The sequence below is a fragment of the Mytilus californianus genome, unplaced genomic scaffold (genome assembly GCF_021869535.1).
Source record: "Mytilus californianus isolate M0D057914Y unplaced genomic scaffold, xbMytCali1.0.p SCAF_2, whole genome shotgun sequence".
NCBI classification, from domain to species: Eukaryota; Metazoa; Mollusca; class Bivalvia; order Mytilida; family Mytilidae; genus Mytilus; species Mytilus californianus.
The window spans coordinates 3,439,670-3,462,642 of record NW_026262668.1 but is presented as its reverse complement, the minus strand read 5'-3'; the positions used below and the strand labels follow the sequence as shown (position 1 = coordinate 3,462,642).

The 22,973-nt window shown below is 33.7% G+C and overlaps 1 protein-coding gene across 1 annotated transcript in view; it reads left to right on the top strand.

Moving 5' to 3' along the window:
* Positions 1-22,973, top strand: part of LOC127729067 (tyramine beta-hydroxylase-like) — a 62,647-nt gene that overhangs the window by 24,160 nt on the left and 15,514 nt on the right. Inside the window, exons 2-4 of the mRNA XM_052236716.1 lie at positions 4,353-4,551; positions 6,723-6,855; positions 7,426-7,530. Of these exons, the coding sequence (XP_052092676.1) occupies positions 4,353-4,551; positions 6,723-6,855; positions 7,426-7,530 (437 nt within the window). The remainder of the gene's footprint in view (positions 1-4,352; positions 4,552-6,722; positions 6,856-7,425; positions 7,531-22,973) is intronic.

Genomic DNA, 22,973 nt, shown 5'->3' with positions numbered 1-22,973 from the left:
TAAAAAACAAAACAGTTATTTCATTAAATTTAAAACTTACCAAATAAGTTAAGAATATTCCAACACACAAGAATGAATAAAATACACGTGTTCGAGATACATAATAAACATCTATACCATGTGATATACAATTAAAATAAGTAGAAAAACGTAAACAGAGAGAACGTATGTTTTCCGGATTTGTGGCTATGCAGATTTTGTAAACTATATCGATTGTAATATTCTATTAACCACTTTTGAAACTTATAATAAGTTTATCTTGTGAATCCCCTGGTTCATTTGATAATTCACACACAGGGATAAACCTATTTGGGATAGTTGTACCTTTTAGGGTATTTGTTAACAACCAATTGTGCAATAAACTGAATAATTATTAAAAAAAAAAAAGATATACGACACACCGTCTTGAGGTGATACATGTTCATATCAAGCATATTCAAACATTTTTGGTGAGTTTGCTATTACTGTGTCATGGTACCCACGACACGCAGCAACGTCCGGAATCAACTGTACGGCAGTTATACCTATGATATAACCATTGAAAGCTGTTCTCAATATGTCATTGTAATTTCTTAGTTACATATTTCCGTACATGTAACAACAATATACAAGACATTCAACCATAAATTAAGGTGACTCATTTCTTGCTTGCATTTTCTTTACTTTGTAAGATGTATATACTATTAGAGATTCATGTGACATATCAATATCCAAAATCATTCAAGCGTGAAGTGTAAGTCAAGTTGTGTGGGCGAGCTTTTATTTATAAGATATACGCATTAATGCATCAATACGTGATGCATAGCACCTTATATATAAACCCAAAACCGATAACAGAACCAGTCACTCAAGTGTTAAATGTAGGTTATTGTGCTAACGCTCTTTATTATCCCAGATGGATGCATCCATTTATGAAGTTTTATTAATATGTGATGTATAGTACCCTAGATATAGACCGAAACCGAAAGCAGAGATTTCTGTGGCCCTAAATGTGCTTCATGGTCCAAGGTGTATATATATAGGTATTCAATTATGAGATGGAGTGGATACATTTTACCCTACGCATATATCCGGACACGAACAATTAGAAAATAGAATTGAATATTTTAAGCAATGAATGCTATTTTTACGGAATTGATTTTTATAATTCGCTAGACTTTCACGCACAAAGTAAGCAAATCGGCTGAAATAAGACACTATTTTATGAAAATGAATAAGATTCCTACTGTGAAAATGCATCGCATATACAACAGAACTGAATTGCTCCTACAGTGAAAATGATAGTATTGTACCAATATTCGACAGTAAACATGAATCGCATAGCGTAAGAAGCAAAGTATAATTTAGCTCAATATCATAAACTGAATGACAAAACCTGCTGCTTTCTTCGTGAAATATACTCAATATTTACTTATATGTTTATCGATTTTACACCTGGATAGCTGTAGGCAAGATATAAATATATCTGAAAACAATATATTTGATATATTATTTCAGATTTTTTTTTAAATTTTGAATTTTTGGTCTGTTTATTTATCATTCTACATCAGAAATACACGTTAGATACAGTAAAAATGGTATTTCAGGATTCGCACTTTGTATACACTGATACTCAAGGCGTATTTGTTACAGCAAAACTGGTTTGAGTTTTCGGTTTTGGTTTTAAACTGTTTTTGTTTGGTTTAGGGTTAGGTTTCAAAACTGGTTTAGCTTTAGATATTTTTCAACAAATGTAAAGTTTATTCTAAAAAATGGCGTCAGATATTATAACTTGTTTCTGCTCTGCTGTTTGACCTTACGAATGACACAATCTTAAACAGCTACAACATAATTATATCGTGCATTCTACTTATGAAGAACAGAGCTCATATTCCACAGGTACTCAATTATGCTGATTGTGGGGTTTCAACTTAAGGAGCAGCCATTTGATTTTTATGGGGGGGTGGCTATGGGGAGGGCTAGGATGAAATATGGAAAAAATAGGCAGGACCGAATAAAGTGAAAAATAAAAAGGTAGGACCGAATAGAGCGAAAAATAAAAAGGCAGGACAAAATTGTTCATCCTAGCCTCTCCCCCCCCCCCCTTTCATAAAAATCAAATGGCAGCTCCCTTACAGCAAAGAAGAGTTTAGAAGATGTTTTCGGATTAAATCCGACCACTTTCCATAGACTGGTAGGGGAGTTAAGAGGCTTTATTAAGGACTCTCTCTAGATCCATAACAATAGAGAAACAGGTTCTTATTTACATTAAGTATGTCTCAAGCCAGATGACTCTACAAGCAATTGCGGACATTTACGGAGTTTGTAAGTACTCAGTACTTCAGATTGTTAGAGATCCTGCTGTTGTGATATGTGAAAAACTTCCATCAAAATACATAACATGGCCTATATATATATATAGTAGAAACCAGTTTCCTAGAATTGTACAGAAGTTTAAAGAGAAAAGGAAGGTGCAATTGACAGGACACACATTCCTATTCACACACCTAGAGAGTTTCGCAAGAACTACATAAACAGTAAATCTTTCCATTCAATAAATCTACATGATCTACAGGGGATTTGTGATAGTGATATACATTTCTTAGATGTTGGTTCACAACTCTCGTGTATTAAAAAACTCACCAATTTATGGAATAATTGAAAACAACACTGATGAGATGTTCCCAAGTAGTACACATCTACTGGGTGATTCTGCTTATTACCTTACTACATGGTTGATGACACTTTTAATTATGGTAACCTCAACAGAAATCAAAAACGTTATCGACAGCAGCACTAGGATGGTGATTGAACATTCATTTGGAGCCCTAATAAGAAGATTCCACCTTCTCACATTTATTGATATGCTAGACCTGAATAAAGCGGTTAAAGTCAATTTGACCGGTTGCGTGCTACATGAGCTATGCCTCTTGCAAAATGATGACATGAATGAGAAGGTGCCAGGGATATGGAAGAAATAAATAACCTTTTTGAGGTACATAATCCTTCTGACACTGCAGAGTCGAAGAGACATACAATTGTAGACAATCTTTCCATGTGAAAATAAATGACAAAAAACATTCCATAGAATTTAATATAGAGCAATCTATGATTACAAAGTTTGTCATATATGCTGTATGAGTTGTCACGATTTTTGCCTATAATTTAGCCATAAAATTTAACCAAAGTCTATGAATTATAAAATGTCAAATTATGAATAAGATGCTGACAGACGCACAGAGTCACATTATAGTTATCTCCTTTGAAATGAGATATGCCAACTGCATACCAATATCAATGACTTATAAATAGTGGTTCCCCATCCACTTACCTAATCAAAAACGATGAGTTTCAGTTTTCATATATATAGCCCGATTGTAAATAGGGGCCAAACTATTTCTTTGGAAATGAGTTGTTCTTATCTTAATGCAACTGCATATATACCAAATACCACTGAACTAGTAAACATATGTATAATGGTTCCCATTAAACTGACCTAATCACAAACTTTAAAAATTGTAGATGTTGCTCTTGTACTTGTAGGCCATTTCAATTTATTTCACAGCTTCAAGTAAGGTTTGACATTTTGCTGTTTAATTGGATCAAGTTATCTCATGGACATTTATTCCATATCTCAGTATTTTCCAAATTGGTAAAGAATCTAAAGTGTTTTTAAATTGCAAATACATAAAGACTTCTGTCAGACTAGTAAAAATAACAGAAGAATGAATAAAACAAATAGTGTTTAGAATTAACAACAATTAATTGTGTAGAATAATTCATTAAAATAACTGTCATGGTCATTGAAAGCATCTGAATTTGCATAAAGTTTGTCACATCTGCCACATTGCATTAAAATTGTTGCCATTTTAAAACTTAAACCTAAACCCCAAACCGCCTACAGACGCGGTTTGAATGGTTTACGGAACCAGTCTAGGTTTGTGATTAACAAACGGTAAAACGGTAAACCAGTTTAGGTTCCAAACTAGTTTCAAACTGGTTTTCACCAACAAATTGAAAGTGTATTAAACTTTATTAGCACTAACAAATACGCCTTTAAAGGGTATATATGTGAAACATAGTTGTTACTTTGTAACACTATAACGTTTCCTTATTGTTTATAATAGTTTGTATTTATTACTATATATACTTCTTTCACTGAACTTATAAAATTAAACGAAACTATTTAATTAGTATTATTCACGTTAGAATGAGGAGCTTAACAAAATCACTCGGAAGACCATAATGGCGAAAGTTGAAGAGAGTGGGTGCTGTCCTTTTTTTAACAGATATTGATATTTTTATTACATGCTGTCTTTTATTTAAAATACTATTTCCTTATTTCTGTTTTTACTTATTTATTTGTTTAGCAGGATTGGGACATTACTCAAAACTCTTGTCTGTGTCGGCAGTGTAACAGCCTACCCTAACTTTAAAGATATCCTTCCGAATGGAAACGAAGTACCACATCCATGTAAAGCTAACTACGTGTGGCATGGTGTAGGCCACAACAAACCACTTGGAGGTGGAAGTAGAAACCAGTTTGGTTTGGATTTTAAAGCAGCGGGATTGGTATGTTGAAAGCATAACTTTTATAGAACAGGAATAAGATAAATTGATTGATTGTTGTTTGTTTGACGTGTCGTGTTTATCTTTATGACTGTATATGATATATTAAATCATTAGGTGCGTTTTCTAAAGCCTGACCAGGATAAACATGAGAAAGAACAGGAAATTTAGACTATCTTTGGAAAAGAGGTATTTGGGATACGGATAGAAATTTTGTCTTGCAACAGGCTATATATCTCCGATGGTAGAGTAGTTGCATGGGTTCTTGAACGTGCAGACTGCGTTGCACTCTCCCGACACGAGGCATTTTATTTTTCTCAGTTTACACTAGGTGTACCAAAACAAAACCCTGTATTAATCGTCTGAATTTCCTTGGTAATTGATGTTTTCCGCTGTTTTCAACTGTTGGTTTAGTATGGTGAAAATTTGAAAGAACACTCCAATTAAAACATATGTACCAGTAAAGAAAAGCTTCACTGAGACAGAGAATTAAGAAAAACCCAAGGACGGAACATTTAAGCATTCACATTTAAAGCACTATTCAACCTTTTTGGTCAAACTTGTAAAACACATTTGATGGAGTAGTTGTAGTATATCGCTAAGCCAAAATATCTTACGTTGGATATCAAATAACTGATTCTCTTTTTCATTTTTATTTATCAATGGTCATACTCGATTATACAATGATACCAGGCATACAATTATAACTTTTTTCCTTCTGTTTCTACCACTTGGGGTGACTGGGATAATCAAAGTAGGCATATATTTAGACAAATGCATGCTAAGAACAAAATTATTTTCATTTACCTGTGTTTAAAGTTATTGCAAATGGCTGATATTTTTGTTCGAGCATATTGTTTTTCTTTAATTGTTTAACATTTCTTACCGATATAACATGTTACTTTTATTATTCTTCCCTTAGTTTATTTATTTTGTATTTACATTGTGTCATAGGTCAAATTTATTTGTTCAGTGTATGTTCAAAGGTGTTAATATGTCCTTTGATTGAGTTAAGCTATTTCAGTTGATATTTTATAGTGTGTCTTTCTATGTTGTGATGTTACACTATTGCTTCAGAAAAAGGGTGAAGGTTTGGTACCATTAAAACGTTTAAACCCGCTGCATTTGTTTGCACCTGTCCTAAGTCAGGAATCTGATGTTCAGTAGTTGTCGTTTGTTGATGTGGTTCATAAGTGTTTCTCGTTTCTCGTTTTTTATATAGATTAGACCGTTGGTTTTCCCGTTTGAATGGTTTTACACTAGTAATTTTTTGGGGCCCTTTATAGCTTACTGTTCGGTGTGAGCCAAGGCTCCGTGTTGAAGACCGTACTGTGACCTATAATGGTTTACTTTTATAAATTTTGACTTGGATGGAGAGTTGTCTCATTGGCACTCATACCCCATCTTCTTATATCTATATAAAGTGGTGCATCCGTTCCTTTTACGACGACACGTGCGTTAAACCGGGCCGTTAATCCTTGGGCCGTGTGTAGTAAGAGTTTCACAAACTCCGCATGTTCAAGAAACCTTTATGGGTCATATTGGGGCTTATTGATTTTTGCCCTACCAACTTTTTTCCACTGGCTGTCGAAACATACTGTTCAGCCCGAGGTGGGTCTACCTTGCTTTGCCATATCTAAGTACTTTGATCTTCATATAAAGTTGTCTTACTGACAATCATACAGCCTCTAATTTTATTTCTATTATCGTCCTAAATAGGTAAGAAATACCACTCATTGAAAATTAAGCAAACAACAATCTATAAATATTTTGTGTTTCGATTTTGATTGTTTCTCATTCTATCTCAGTTTAAAAAGTATTTATTAATGAAAAATCATAACAATGAAGTAGTACAATGTTACATGAAATTCAAATATGGGATTCAGAAACAAGTTTGGAAAACTTTTATAAATCCGTCTCATTCTATCTTCGTCTGTTTGTTCATAATAGAAGAAGTCTAGAGTTTTAAGCGTATAACTTATAATACGTGCACAATAAAAAAAGATAATGAATTCAAATATCAAATATTTAATTTCATCTTCAAAGACGTCGACTAGCGGCAAGACACATTTACCCATACGAATTTAAAACTGGTCAATATTAAACATGTAGAAAATTGTTGGCTCTGGCGGATTACTATGCATAGAATCTCATCGAAATTAATTTGCATTTAGTCATGGACACCTGAATTATGTAGAAAAGATTCTGATGGAGACGGAAGAACAAATGGCGAAGAACTTGGAGATCCTGATTGTGTCTGGAAACAAGGGAATTTACCATCACGTTTAACAGATATAACACACCCAGGTAAGATTGAAAAGTGGAGTGAGACATGTTTCGATCAATAGGTCTTGTGACATTCTCGGTTTTAATGGAAATTTGTATTTATTAAGCTTCATTTCCAAATATTTTTTTTTATAAATGTCGAAAATAAATTGTTTGCTGGATTTTTCTTTATGAATGTCTGCTTCTTTTCTTGTCCTCAAAGTAAAAACCATTGCAGCGAATTTGTGAAAAGAGTATTAATTGAAACATAGTCACATATTCTCTGGTTCATGTAAGAAATCATATATTTACGTTCCGTGTGTGCGTGTCCTTTTGTTCGTCCGTAACACTTGTGCATCTTTGAAGTAGTAACGGCTGCGGGAATAATCCATAAAGAAACTTAATTTAACAGCGGGTTTTAGATAGCAGAGTTCGTGTGATGTTTGATGATTTTCTGTAAAGTGTTCAGCTGACTTCTGATTGTCTTCTCGTTTTTTGTTTTTTTGTCTTTATGTTGTTTGTGTTTTATACTGATTTTATTGGTATCATTGAGCACATATCATACACCCAACCATTAAACAAGATCTTATAAATACATATGGTAATTTTCAGGAGTGTGCACGTTATCAGATGGGTCTATCTGTAATGCTGACAAGGGATGGATAGATTGTCAAGTGGAAGATGGACTGAAAAACTGCAATGTTATGAAAGAACCAGGTAAAACTTTAAAAAAAAATATTGCCAGAGAAATACACACAAGGTACAGGACAGGATTTTGTCAGTATACGAAATACAGGGACAAGGGCTATATGAATTTGGCTTAGTTAACTACCCCCTGATGCAGATGACGGATATAAGTAGTTTGTAATGAGATATCAACTCAGCGGCACATGAACCAATAGACATTTCCAGGTGCACATATGGACCTCTACAATTGATTGTGCCTCAACATTACACCAAGCTTTTAATAGCCGCGAGTCTTAAACGTTCTAAATAACTATTAGATAAAAAGTATGCCATCAATAAAAAAAAACCTTAGTGACAAAAACATACAATATAACATAAGATTACCACCGACGCTATTGCTGACAGGCACATAAACATTTGTACTGGAGTTATGTATACAAGTCTATTATACTGGTTTTCGATATCGTCACATGAATAAGAAAAAGATATATAAAAGATCTAAGCGAGTTCCTATGTAGGCATTTTTGATATATTCCATATCCCAATATAGAAAGTGAAACTTCCAAGACAAAATGTTACTCAGTTTTCCTACAAGTTCAATCAAAATGCACACGCAACAAATAAAGAAATAACATGAAGTCCAAGTTCCCATAGAAAAAAGAAAAAAATTATAAAAAGAAGATGCAAGGATTTTTATTCATTAGGAAATCCAGGCAGTCCGTTTGGCTGTCCGGGATGTATAAGTACGCAGCCACGTTCAGTCAGAATATGAACGTTAAGCCTGATGCCTCGCATATAGAGAGTGCCATGCAAACTTTCAATCAATCAATCAATCGATCAATCAATCAATCAATCAATCAATCAATCAATATGTTTAATGGGGTTCAAGATCTTATTTGTTTCTTTTTCGCTTGTTCCAAGAGATCGTACACTACCAGGAATTGACATAGCGTTTACATGTACTTTTAATGCCACTACATATACAGTACTCACAAAAAATATAATCAATCAGAACAGTTCTTACCCATATCTTTTCAGTACATTTGATTATATGCATGTTTTCAGTAATATTAAGAAAAGGTTGTTTTCAGTACCGTCAGTCAATTTTCAGTACTGAAAATTTCAGTCATTTTTCAGTACTGAAAAGTTCAGTCATTTTTCAGTACAGAAAATTTCAGTCATTTTTCAGTACTGAAAATTACAGTCATTTTACAGTACTGAAAATTTCAGTCATTTTTAAATACTGAAAGTTGAAGTCATATTCAAGACTTAATTATAAAGTTATCGGTTATGCTATCACAAATATCATAAGATGGTTTTAGATAAATACAATTATTTTCTTTTAAAACTCCATTGCTGTAATCTTTCTTTCATTTCAACCCGTTAAGGCATTGGAGATTCTTTTGATGAACTATATGGCCACATTCTTTATGTGCCTGTTTCAAGCCAGGACTTTTATTGTTTTATTTTCGTTGTTTGTTGTCTGTCATAAATGGTGTTATTCAATTTTTTTGACGTAGATCAGGACGGGTTTATTTTCTTACGATTAGTTTCACTTGTTATCAAGTAGACTTTAATAGCTTTCCATGCGCTATGATTTTTTCATTGTTGATTTGTGTGAAAAACGGAAAAGGATCAGTAATGACGACAGTCAAATTCAGTCACATAAGCAACAAATACTAAACCAACATACAGAGGTCACCATTAAAGTTCTTCAATGTTTAGCAGTCCACACCATACAAGAAGCTCTGAATTGCTCCGACAAAAAAAATAAAAAAGGATACCATCTAGCTGTACAGCACAATGTCAGAATATCGTTAAGTAAACTAAATATAAACTACACAAAGACATATCTATGACATGACTTTGTCCGAATTGGGACAGAGGTGCATATAAATGTGGCGGTGTTAAACCAGTTTTGTCGACGTCTAATGTTGGCCATCATGGTTATAACTAGTATCCTTGTTCAGTTGTTGATAGTTGGAAAGCATACCACATCTCCTTGTTTTATAAAACAATTAAAACTATAGATTATATATGCAGTCGTCCATATTAACTGTTGCTGTATAAGCACAAACAATGCGGGGTCGTAGCTATTTTTGACTAGGTACTTTTTTTCAAGTCAGGAGTTCAGTGGTTGATGCTGGTTCATTTCGGTCATATTTGTTTTTTTTTTTTGTAAATTGTTTTGTTATAAATTAGGCAGTTAGTTTTATCATATGAATTGTTTCATATTTTTCATGTCGGGGCCTTTTATAGCCGACTTTACGGTATGGGGTTTTCTCATTGTTGAAGGCCGTACAGTTGCCTATGATTACTTACATCCACTTATTTGAACTTTTGTGGATAGTTGTTTCATTGGCAATTATAACCACATCTTTTTTTAAAATTCTAATACACCAATTTGGGAGTTTTAACTTCTTTGAATAAAAAATTCAAGTAAAATGCTTTAGATTACTTTGCATTTCAGATAGCTCGCTATCGGTTTAAACAAGAAACCATCAATACTAACATTGATATTTGTTATTCAACGGCAGGAAATTAGAACCTGCGGCTCTTTTCACAAAAAATCTTAAGAGTAAAAATACTCGTAAGTCATACACATTTCAGTATAACTTACGATCAATTTTAACCTGGACTTTGGTGTGCTTCTTTTTGTTCTTTGTGTGGTTTTAATATTGCATAAATATTTGACTGAAAAGCTGAACTAATTTTTAGGGTAGTAAGGCAGAATCCAGTTAAAATACATAATTTGAATAAAAGGAAATATTAGTTAAATGCCCATGAAACAGTAACCCTTCTACCCAGGATATTTAAGTCTATTACTATATATTGGTGATTTTGAATCTGTTCAAAGTTTTGATTTTTCTACCCTATATACCACATTGCCTCACATTCTCATTAAGAAAAAATTCACACACCTAATTAAATGGGCATTTAAAAAGTCAGAATGTGAATATATATGTTCAAACTCTCTTAGGTCATTTTTTAGTAGCAATAAACAAAAAAACTATGTCAATTGGACATGCTTTGATACTATATATGCCCTTGAATTTTTACTAGATAACATTTTTGTTCGCTTTGGAGATTCCGTATATCGTCAGGTTATCGGAATTCCAATGGGGACTAACTGTGCACCACTTATTGCGGACCTTTTTTTGTATTGCTCTGACTTACAATTTATGACAAAAATCAGCAAAGACCCATCGAAACAACATCTGATACACAAATTTAATAATACTTTTAGATATTTGGATGATATTTTGGCTCTCAATAATGACGACTTCAGTATGTATACTAAAGAAATTTATCCTGTTGAACTTACTTTAAATAAAGCTAATACTAACAATGACCACTGCCCTTTCCTCGATCTTGATATCTATATCATTAATGGAAAGCTTAATACTAAAATATATGATAAAAGAGATGATTTTTCATTTCCTATCGTTAATTATCCATTTTTAGATGGTGACGTTCCCTTGTCACCATCTTACGGTGTTTATATATCTCAACTTGTACGATTCGCTCGTGTATGTTACAATGTTTTAGATTTTAACGAGAGAAATTTATGTATTACTGAAAAATTATTACACCAGGGTTTTCGATATCACAAACTAGTCAAAACATTTACTAAATTTTATCATCGGTATAAGGACATCATTCGTAAAATATAGCTCAACATGCAGACTTCTTATACGTTCAGGTATTTCACATCCATTTTTTTATGGAAATATTCTTTATAAAGCACAAAAATGTCAGTATTCACCTCTGAAGCTAACAAAACCTTTAAATAGACTTTTTAAGAAGGGATATAGTTACGATACTGTTGTCAGGTCATTAAAGATTGCATATTTTGGCGTTAATATTGATTCACTTATAGGGTCTTTGCATCGGCACTAAACACAATTATTTAAAAACCAGTTGTTGGCATGACACGGGTTATGTTCTTCTCATATATGTTATGATGGTATGATACTAAACCCCTAACGGGAAGGATTGTGCCTGATATTCATATGATGAAGACATAATCTTTCAATCAGTTTAATTGAAGTCTGGAGCTGGCATGTCAGTTAACTGCTAGTAGTCTGTTGTTATTTATGTATTATTGTCATTTTGTTTATTTTCTTTGGTTACATCTTCTGACATCAGACTCGGACTTCTCTTGAACTGAATTTTAATGTGCGTATTGTTATGCGTTTACTTTTCTACATTGGCTAGAGGTATAGGGGGAGGGTTGAGATCTCATAAACATGTTTAACCCCGCCGCATTTTTGCGCCTGTCCCAAGTCAGGAGCCTCTAGCCTTGGTTAGTCTTGTATTATTTTTAATTTTAGTTTCTTGTGTACAATTTGGAGTTTAGTATGGCGTTCATTATCACTGAACTAGTATATATATTTGTTTAGGGGCCAGCTGAAGGACGCCTCCGGGTGCGGGAATTTCTCGCTGCATTGAAGACTTGTTGGTGACCTTCTGCTGTTGTCTGTTCTATGGTCGGGTTGTTGTCTCTTTGACACATTCCCCATTTCCATTCTCAATTTTATAGTCTAATTCGGTTTCTTCATCTTTAACGTCACTACTAAAAGTAAAAAAATTCATGTGAAATTAACACGAATCGAGCTTTGACATGAAATAACAGTAACTGAGCATATTTTAGATAATGTTAATGCTAATCTACTATACCTTCTCCCTTTCATAATATATAAATTTAGAAAATAGATATGTCTTCTTTTTGGTAGTGAGCATGTGTTCATACTACCATTCTATATTTCTTTCTTCTTGTTCACATTTCTATGTTCTCAACCTGTAAACTCCAACCAAAAATGTCTCAGCTGCAACAAGAATGCACACGCTGAAATGTCTCGCCTGTTTTACTATTCATGAATTATTTTGTGTTGATAGTCCTAAGGATAAAGTTTTAGTACAAACCTAACATTATTAATGATCCATGAAAATGAAGTCAAGGTCAGATAAACCAAGCCAGAAAGACATGTATAGCTAACAATCATTACATACACCTAATATATTTTTGCTATTGCTTATATTATACAAGAAACAGACAAAACCATGAAAATTTAATTTTGACCAATGAACCATGAAAAAATGAGGTCAAGGTGACTGGTCAGATGAACCCTGCCAGACAAACATGTACACCTTAAAATCATTTCATACACCAGATATAGTTGACCTATTGCTTATAGTAACAGACCAAAACAAAAAACTCAACATTGACCAATGAACTGTGCAAATGATGTCAAGGTCAGATGAAACCTGCCAGACGGATATGTACACTTACAATCATTCCATACACCAAATATAGTTGACCTACTGCTTAAAGTATCTGAGAAATGAACCTTAAATCGTGTTTAAAACTTTAACCTTGATCATTGATCCGTGCCATGAGGCCGATGTTAGGTCCTATTACTAATAGGCAAGTGAGAAATTCATCTAACAAAACAGGTGTAGAATTTCATGTACATCGATAACTCGCATGCTGGATGATAGTTGTATAATTGTTGATCAATTTTTAAACAAACAAATTACCTATGGAAAAGAGTCTTACTTGCAAAAGACTGAAATGAAAGATGTTAATTCTTTTATGAAAGTTGTTAATCTACTAATAATTTAATCTTCTAAAAATAGTTTACTCAAATGCCTGTACCTAGCTAGGAACATTCCCATTGGTTTTCTCATATCAAAAATACGTATTTAAAAAAAAATATGTCATTTGGAAATTTCTGTGTTGATATGGTTTTTATTGTCGAGCCTGCGACTTTTGTCGCAGAAAGCTCGACATAGGGATAGTGATCCGGCGGCGGCGGCGGCGGCGGCGATTTTAGCTAACTTCTTAAAAGCTTTATATTTTAGAAGGTGGAAGACCTGGATGCTTCATACTTTGTATATAGATGCCTTATGTTACAAAGTTTCCGTCTGTCACATGTCTATTGTCCTTGACCTATTTTTCATGGTTCAGTGACTCCTTGAAAAAAGTTGTGATTTTTTGTAATGTTAATTTCTCTCTTATTATGAGTAATAGGATAACTATATTTGATATGTGCGTACCTTGCAAGGTCTTCATGACCGTCAGACAGTTTTCACCTGACCTTGACCTCATTTTCATGGTTCAGTGGTTATAGTTAAGTTTTTGTGTTTTGGTCCGTTTTTCTTATACTGTATGCAATAGGTCTACTATATTTGGTGTATGGAATGATTGTAAGGTATACATGTCCAACTGGCAGGTGTCATCTGACTTTGAATTCATTTTCATGGTTCAGTGGTCAAAGTTAAGTTTTTGAGTTTTGGTCTTTTTTCTTATACTATATGCAATAAGTCAACTATATTTGGTGTATGGAAATATTCTATGATGTACATGTCAGTCTCGCAGGTTTTATTTGACCTTGACCTCATTTTCACGGTTCATTGCTCAGTGTTAAGTTTATGTGTTTCGGTCTATTTTTCTTAAACTATAAGCAATAGATCAGCTATATTTGTTGTAAAGAAGGCTTGTAAGCTGTTCATGTCTGCCTGGCATGGTTTATCTGACCTTGACCTCATTTTCACGATTCATTGGTTAATGTTTGGTTTTCTTGGTTAAATCTGTTTCTTAGAAACTATAAGCAACAGGTCAACTATATTTAGTGTATTGAATGATTGTAAGGTGTACATGTATTTCTCGTTTGGTTTATATGACCCTGACTTCATTTTCTTGGATCATATTAAGTTTATGCAATAGTTGTAGTAAAGTTTTCATTTAGGACTATCAACATAATATCAATGGTTAGTAAAGAAGGCGAGACATTTCAGCGTGTGCACTCTTGTTTATCATATTTACAATTTTTATAGACTCCTGACAATTGAGAGCATGCTATATGTATAGTGTATGAACTGCATGTTGCCCTTTTGATGCTTGTTTGGTGTTTTTTATCGATGGATTGCAGTAGGTTTCCTAGGCGGTTTTTTTTGGGGGGGGGGGGGGGGGCAGGGACCCAGCCACCCTTCTGGAGCTACATGAATGTTTAATGCATAGACTTTCTACATGTCCCACACCATGGAATGACCTCAAAGTTTGCAAACATTCTTGTTATTTTAATGTTTTGTACTTTTCTATTTCATTTAAAACTAAATTTTCCATTTTGAGACATTATCTGTAATGTTCATACAATAATTTTAATTTGAATTGTATAATATTCTGAAAGAGCTTGTGGTTGAAAAAAAATTTCACTCATGAAAAATTAATTTCAGGTTCTTTTGATCTCTTGAATAATATGCAGGAGAGAACTTTTAAACAATCACCACTGTATGTCTGTTACATTGCAGTAGTGTTTAAAAGTTCTCTCCTGCATATAAATGCTATTAGTATTCATGGATTCCTTCATACATTTGCATGTTATATCTTTGTAAGATGTTGATTCAATGATAAAATCCTGTTATGCATGAACCGCGTCAGACTCTTGGAATACTTCATACTGTTGCTGTAAACTAAAAATAAAATTCAGGGTATAATTTTTATAAAATAATCATCAAATACTACCTTACCAATCAGGGTTCTCACTAAGGAATTTTTAAAGGTGAGTCCAGAGACTTCGCATTTTTGACCTGTGCAAGGGTGAGATTAAGAAATTTTATTGCTTTATAATTTATCATTGCAGTCTCCATGATAGAATAGAACAAGGAAATTATTCTAAAAGGTTTATACTAATTCAGCACTTTTTTGTTATTGGTATAAACATTGATTTTATTATCAGTAAATTAAAACCATAGTTAATATTAGTGTTATACACATATATATTTCTTGTTACTGATAAATGGACTCACTTTTTAAGTCAACATTACACTTTTACACTGACAGCAGCAATTGCAGGTGAGACACAGTGTCCCGCGGAACCCCTTACAATTTTTTTCAAACTAGATATCCCAATGATGAATTATTGTTGCCAAGTTTGGTAAAATTAATTTGGCTCATTAGTATCAGAGGAAAACATTTTTGGATAAGTTAACGGACAAAAAAAAAGAGAATAGCTCCCTTAGCCCTTTGAGTCAGGTAGGCTAAAAAAAAGTATGATAAAATTTCTTTTAAATGCATTTTTATAAATGTAATACCTTCTTGTATGACAAAGGAGTAGTGACACTAAGGTGGACATTTGGTCCCAATTAAGTGCAAGTTTTAAAGTTATCATACTTGACCTTAAATTTGACCTAACATCATAACTTACATACATGTACATGTAGGTTTAAAGACTGGTGTTCAGGATATAAAAATTAGTTCACATTTGTTGAGTTACAATATCAACATTAACAAAGCATGAAGAAATTGGTATATTATTTTTGTAAAATTTCTTTGATTTCCTTGTTTTGAATCAACTTTGATATGTATACATATTTCGAACATTTAATCTGGATTGAAAATTAAAAGTATAACAACTTCAATTTTATATTTGGTGGAATTCTGTAAAAAGTGTAAGTAAAGAAAGCTTCTCTAAACTTGTTTGCTGTTATTTTGCTGCAGTCAATGTTATAAAAAAAAGTTCTAAAACATTAAAGGAATTCTCCAAAAAAATAGCATTTTTTTCGTTCTTGTGAAATATGTGCATATATTATCATGTAATTATGACATAATAACATTATATATGAGCTGCATCGGATTAGAAATCGAAAGCTCATATGTTGTCAAAATCATTTATTATTCTTGATATTATATATTTCTCTTTTATCATACCCAAATTTGAAGTACATGTACTCCCAGAAACTACCATTTTCTTGGGTCTTATATGGAGGGACCTTCATGCCAGACAAGTCCCTTTTCGTTCATGTCCTTTGAAAAAACAATGTTAAAGACAGAATGAACAGAGATGTTAGTGATTACTTTTCATAGAAATAAGATGGTGTTCAAATATGTATATGTAAGCAGCAAACAGGAAGTAGATATGTGACGGATCTTAAAAGAATTTCCATCTGAAAATATTACCGTCATATTAGATAAAATGTTTAACGTCACAAACAAAAAAAAGCAATGTGTGCATGATTGATGTCAATAGGTAAAGTGTAACAAAATCTGAAATAGCGATGAACGACAATTGATTATGAAAGGGATCGGGTGCTGTCAGATTTTGGAAATAAATATTCTGGCACCTACATGTATTAAGTTGGAAATAAATAAACTTGACTTATCACACTTGAAAATATAAACATGAATTCTGACCCAAAATAATAAAATCGTACAATCTTTTTTCACTCGCTCTGCTCGCCAAATGTACGAAGCATGTACATGTATAGAATAAATAAATATTGTCAGTGGCAGTTGACTGTAAAAGAAGGGCTTTAAATCAAAAGTCGGGTCTTCTTTGCCTATGTTCCTTCATAGCATTTTTCTTTTTACTGCTCTAAACATTACAATTTACATGTTAATTTGAGGAGAGGCATGTAGTCTATGGTTTAAGAAAAGTATTAAAGAATAAAAAAAAACAAACAAACTTAGATTTTTTTTAATTAATTATTCACTTTTGTAAATATTACATATTTGTAATGTTTATTGTATATTTGTGTTATTTTGTAGCAGTGTAATTGTTTGGATCTTATATTTATAAATATCTTATATCATAAGACCCAAGAGCCCCACCCCCCTGTTTGTTATGCTATTATATTTTCATGTGTTTATTTTGAATATTTATACATAGCATTTTTAAAATAAATACACCCATCTCAAATTGTTATTTATGAATGAATTACAACGATTATAAATGACAACAATCCGTTTTTTCTGTGATATAACAACATAAGCATTGTGATATAAAGTTGTCCATATCCTGGCCTGGTTGGTACACAGGGGGGTCTCAACCTAAATATTTGGGTACAGACGTCCGGTTAGGGTTTGAAAATCTCCCGTTCATATTTTGATTTATGTGAAAATCCCTACCCATTCACATATATATTTAATAAGAAAATCAAAACCCATTTATATACATGTATATTTCCAAGCTATCTGTCTAAATTAGGTAACCAAACAAGTTTATTTTCTTTTCTTTTTCAATTTACTTTATTAAATTCTATTTCTACTCTCTGCTAAATGATATTAAAATCAGTGCTGTAATTTAGATGTGGAGTAGTGTCGACACGCTGACATACGCGTGTCGAAAATGCTCCACAGACGGGGAAGCTCGGATGTCTGGAGGTATGTTGTTCCAGCATATGACAGTGGCAGGAATGAGTGAGTACTTGAAACAATCCAGTTTGGCCCTTATCTGTCTGATGTTATTAGACACGGAACCACGGTTTCTGGTGTTATGGTGGTTGAGCAGGTGGTGAACCTGAACTTCTACGACATGATTTATTATTTTGTAGAACATGATAACTCTGTTTCTGGCTCTTCTGTGTTCCAGTGGTTCCCAACCTAGTTGCTGAGTCATTTTGGTTACGCAACCAGGTTCCCTCGAGAAGATGTCCCCCATTGCAAATCTGACAGCCTTGCGTTGTACGTTTTCGAGTTGTTGGATTTGCTGATGCTGGTAAGGATCTCAGACAGCACTGGCATACTCCAGGACAGGCCTCTTTAAAGTTGTGTAGGCTTGACTTTTTACTTCCTGAGGACAACACCTGAGGTTCCTACGCAGGAATCCAACAGATCTGGAGGCTTTTGCTGTGGTCTGGTTAATGTGGTCACACCAAGACAGGTCCTTGCTGATGTATAAACCAAGGTATTTCCCTCCTATGGAGAAGTCGCTTGTGTGGCACCTTATCAAAGGCTTTGGCAAAGTCTAATACTAGTAATATTGTATCAATGTGTTGGCCATCTGATAGTCCATTTGCCAGTTCATGAATTGTGGCAATCAGCTGTGTCTCACAAGAGCGTTTGCTGCGAAATCCGTGTTGGGCTGGTGTTAAAATGGAGTGCTCTTCTAGATGTTCCGTTATCTTTGAGTGGAGTATGTGCTCCATCACTTTGGAGCAAATTGCTGTTAGAGACACAGGACGGTAATTTGCCGCTCTACTCTTGTCTCCTTTCTTGAAGAGGGGCACCACATGTGCCATGCGCCAGTCATTTGGGACTTGCCCTATGACTGATAATTGAAAGATGTGTACAAGAGCAGGCGCTAATTCTGATGATAACTCTTTTAGGAGGCGAGACGATATCGAGTATGGTCCTGTTACCTTGTGTGGGTTAAAGTTTTTAAGAAGCTTGGCAACACCTGAGGTTCCGATGATAATGGGTGCCATTTGTCGATAGGGACTAGGTCCCTTATCTGGCATTGTGTTAGTATCCTCCTCTGTGAAGACTGATTTAAATTGATTGTTGGGGATATTGGCTTTTATCTTCGGGTCGCTGTGGATTAATCCATCAGTGTTCCTTTGTGGAGCCACACTTGAGGCTTCCTGTTTCCCACTTTTTACGAAGGACCAAAACTTTTCGCTTCCGGGCTAATGATGTCTTTAACATAATTGCTGTGAGCCTGTCTGATGATGCGCGTTGACATTCTGCTTTAAGATGTTTATACCCGCGAACGTCTCTAGCGCTCTTTGTGGCATTTGCTTTTTTAAGAGCGCGGTTCTTGCGTCGTGCAAGTCGGCGTGTTTCTGTGTTCACTATGGATTTGTGTGTCGCGAGCGAGTGAGTTTATGTGGGATGTGTGTGTCCATCAGGGTTAGGACTTTCTCCCGGAAGGAAGTCCAACAAGTGTCCATGTTATGAAGTGGCTGTGAGATAAAGTCAGATACAAATGGGGTGATATCTGCTTTTAGAGATGGAAGGTTGGCTTTATCCCATAAGTAGATTTTCCTTTTGGTAGGCTTAGCACGTTGTGGTCAATAAGCACTGCGTCATGATCGCTAACTCCTGGGATAGTCTTGCACTTATTTACCAGAGACTTCTGTGACAATAAAGCATGTGTGTGAGTTGCCGGTTTTATTTCGTTGATTATTCGTTGATTCATATGCCATGGATTTTTTTTCTTTGTCAAGTTAAATCAACAAAACAACAAATAGTATTGTTGACAATCTTCTGCCAACGTCTTTCTCGTCATCATAAATTTACATCTCAGAAGCGTTTTAAAAACCGACTCCGGACGCAAGTTTTACGGATACCGTCTCGATGAAGTCTTTTCATTCTTGAAAACTAAAAGATAATTATATATATAGAAATACTGAAAATGACTGAAATTTTCAGTACTGCAAAATGACTGAAATTTTCAGTACTACAAAATGACTTAAATTTACAGTACTGAAAAATGACTGAAATTTTCAATACTGAAAAATGACTGAAATTTTCAGTACTGAAAAATGACTAAAATTTTCAGTACTGAAAACATCTTTTTCTCAACATTACTGAAAACATGCATATAATTATATGTGTGGAAAGGTTTGGGTAAGAAATGTACTGATTGATAATACGTTTTATCAGTACCATATATGTAGTGGCATTTAAAGTACATGTAAACGCTATGTCAATTCCTGGTAGTGTACGATAGGCAGTGGCGGATCCAGAGGGGGATTTCGGGGGTTGGAACCCCCCTTTTTTGGACGATCAATGCATTTGAAAGGGGACATATAGTTGGAACACCCCCTTTATCCTGGGTTGGGAACCCCCCCCCCCCCCCCCCTCCTTTTTAAAAATGGCTGGATCCGCCCCTGCTATCCCATTGGTTTAGTTAGTATAGTATATCAGTCAACCAACCAGTCAATCAATCAATCAATCAATCAATCAATCAATTAATCATTCATTGTTTTGGAGGAGAAAGACCGTTAACAATTGTTTAGAAAAAAAAGATTTATATTTAGGTCTTTCCACTTTTCCGTTCTAATTTGTTTCTGTTTTTTTTTTTTTTTTTTTTTTTTTTTTATTTTCTTCCGCCTAATTTTTTCATTATTATTTTTTCAAGAAGATGTCGCTTAGATAATTTGTATATGATATAGAACAGTTTATACGCTTTTGAAACTGACACCACTTAACCGAACACTTTCCCTTAAGAGTTATCTCCCCGAACACTGTTTATCTTGTGCGTACTACTCCTTCGCAACCGAAGAAGATTACGACAAATTTATTTTACCAAATTGCTCGTTATATCCTCAGCATATGGAGAATATTTTTGACCGAAGAGATCAGGGGACTCCATATGAGAGTTATTTCCCCTTATGCATTTGAAATAAGTGATATGCATTTATAACTGGTAAACCATAAGTGATAAAGACCAGTGTCTTTTGATTTAAGGTTCTTGGACTCCAAAAAAAAAAAAGAAAATAAGGTCAAGGTCAAAGGTCAAGGTCATGTTCTAAATTTTGGTTTTGGCTTATTTTCACTTCTTTTCAAAAACTGTATAAGATATCGACAAATTATTTTTACTAAATTGTTAGTTGCGACATGTCGTTACACAAATTTTTTGGTTGCAAGGGCACGTTTACTTTAAATGGGAGTTTTCTCCATTTGACCTTGAAAAATAAAACCGGAAATGACCTTGTGTAAACCGGAAGTAGCTATTTTTTGTACATTTTGGACTTATTTAATGTAAAAGTATATAGAACCTGAAATTTTCAGAATCAGTGTCAAGTAAACTATCAAATAATAGCAGAAGTGACATTTTGAGACAAGAAGTAAGAAATTATATCCCTTATTTCAACCATAGAAACCATATATTTTTTTTAAATCAGCATACAATAAGTTATCATTTGACACTGAAAATGAAATTTTAAACTGGATTTTAATATTTTCGTATCAAAATATATCGTTTCGGGTGAAAAGTCCTTCAATTGATCTCTGAACAATTGGTTTTTAATTTTTTTTTCTCCCGCCTAATTTTTTTTCTTGCGCTGTATTGTTGTTCCAAAAAATGTCGCTTAGATTGTTGGTATATTTTATCGAGCGGTTTATACGCTTTTGAAACTGACACCACTTCATCGAATACTTTTCTTTGTAAGGGTTATATCTCTGAACACTGTTTTTCTTGTATGCACTACTCCTTCGCAACCGTAAAAGATTACGACAAAATTATTTTACCAAAGTGCTCGTTATATCCTCAGCATATGGTAAATAATTTTGACGGAAGAGATCCGGGGACTCCATATGAGAGTTATTTCCCCTTATGCATTTGAAATAAGTGATATGCATTTATAACTGGTAAACCATAAGTGATAAAGACCAGTGTCTTTTGATTTGAGGTTCTTGGACCCAAAAAAAAAGAAAATAAGGTCAAGGTCAAAGGTCAAGGTCATGTTCTAAATTTTGATTTTGGCTTATTTTCACTTCTTTTCAAAAACTGTATAAGATATCGACAAATTATTTTACTTAATTGTTAGTTGCGACATGTCGTTACACGTAAATTTTGGTTGCAAGGGCACATTGACTTTAAATGGGAGTTTTCTCCATTTGACGTTAAAAAATCAAACCAGAAATGACCTTCTGTAAACCGGAAGTAGCTATTTTTTGTACTTTTTGGACTTATTTAATGTAAAAGTATATAGAACCTTATATTTTTAGAATCAGTGTCAAGTAAACTATCAAATAATAGCGGAAGTGACATTTTGAGACAGGAAGTAAGAAATTATATCCCTTATTTCAACCATAAAAACCATATATATTTTTTAAATCAGCATACAATAAGCTATCATTTGACACTGGAAATGACATTTTAAACTGGATTTTAATATTAACGTATCAAAGTATATCGTTTCGTGTGGAAAGTCCTTCAATTGTTCTCTGAACAATTGGTTTTTAATTTTTTTTTCTTCCGCCTAATTTTTTTATTGGGCTGTTTTGTTGTTCCAAAAAATGTCGCTTAGATTTTTGGTATATGATATCGAGCGGTTTATACGCTTTTGAAACTGACACCACTTAATCGAATACTTTTCTTTGTAAGAGTTATCTCTCTGGACACTGTTTTTCTTGTGTGCACTACTCATTCGCAACCGTAACAGATTACGACAAAATTAACTTAACAAATTGCTCGTTATATCCTCAGGTTGTCGAGAATAATAATTTGATCCAAGAGATCTGAAGATTCCATATGAGAGTTATTTCCCTTTATATATTTGACTTAAGATAAATGTTATAAAAACTCATAAACCATAAGTGATAGACCCCTAAGGTCTTTTGATTTGAGGTCCTGAGTCCACCAAAAAGAAAATTGTGTCTAGGTCAAAGGTCAAGGTCATTTTCTGAATTTTACTCTTTGCTTGTGTGTACATCTTATCTTATACTATAAAAGATACATATAAAAGAACTGATGCTAATTGATTTGGTTGTTGAGTCAAAAAAATGGTACAATTAGTCCAAAGTGATCTGATAATATCTTATAGGAATTATTGCCCCTTAAATTTAAGGTAAATCGAATATAACTTTATTTTGGTACATGATAAAGGCATAATGTCTTTTGCTACGGATTAAGTGACACATGATCTAGAGAAATATTAACCGGAAATAACCTTGTGCAAACCGGAAGTAGCCATTTTAACACTAAATCAAGGAAAAATACTTACAAACTATATTTTTTTAT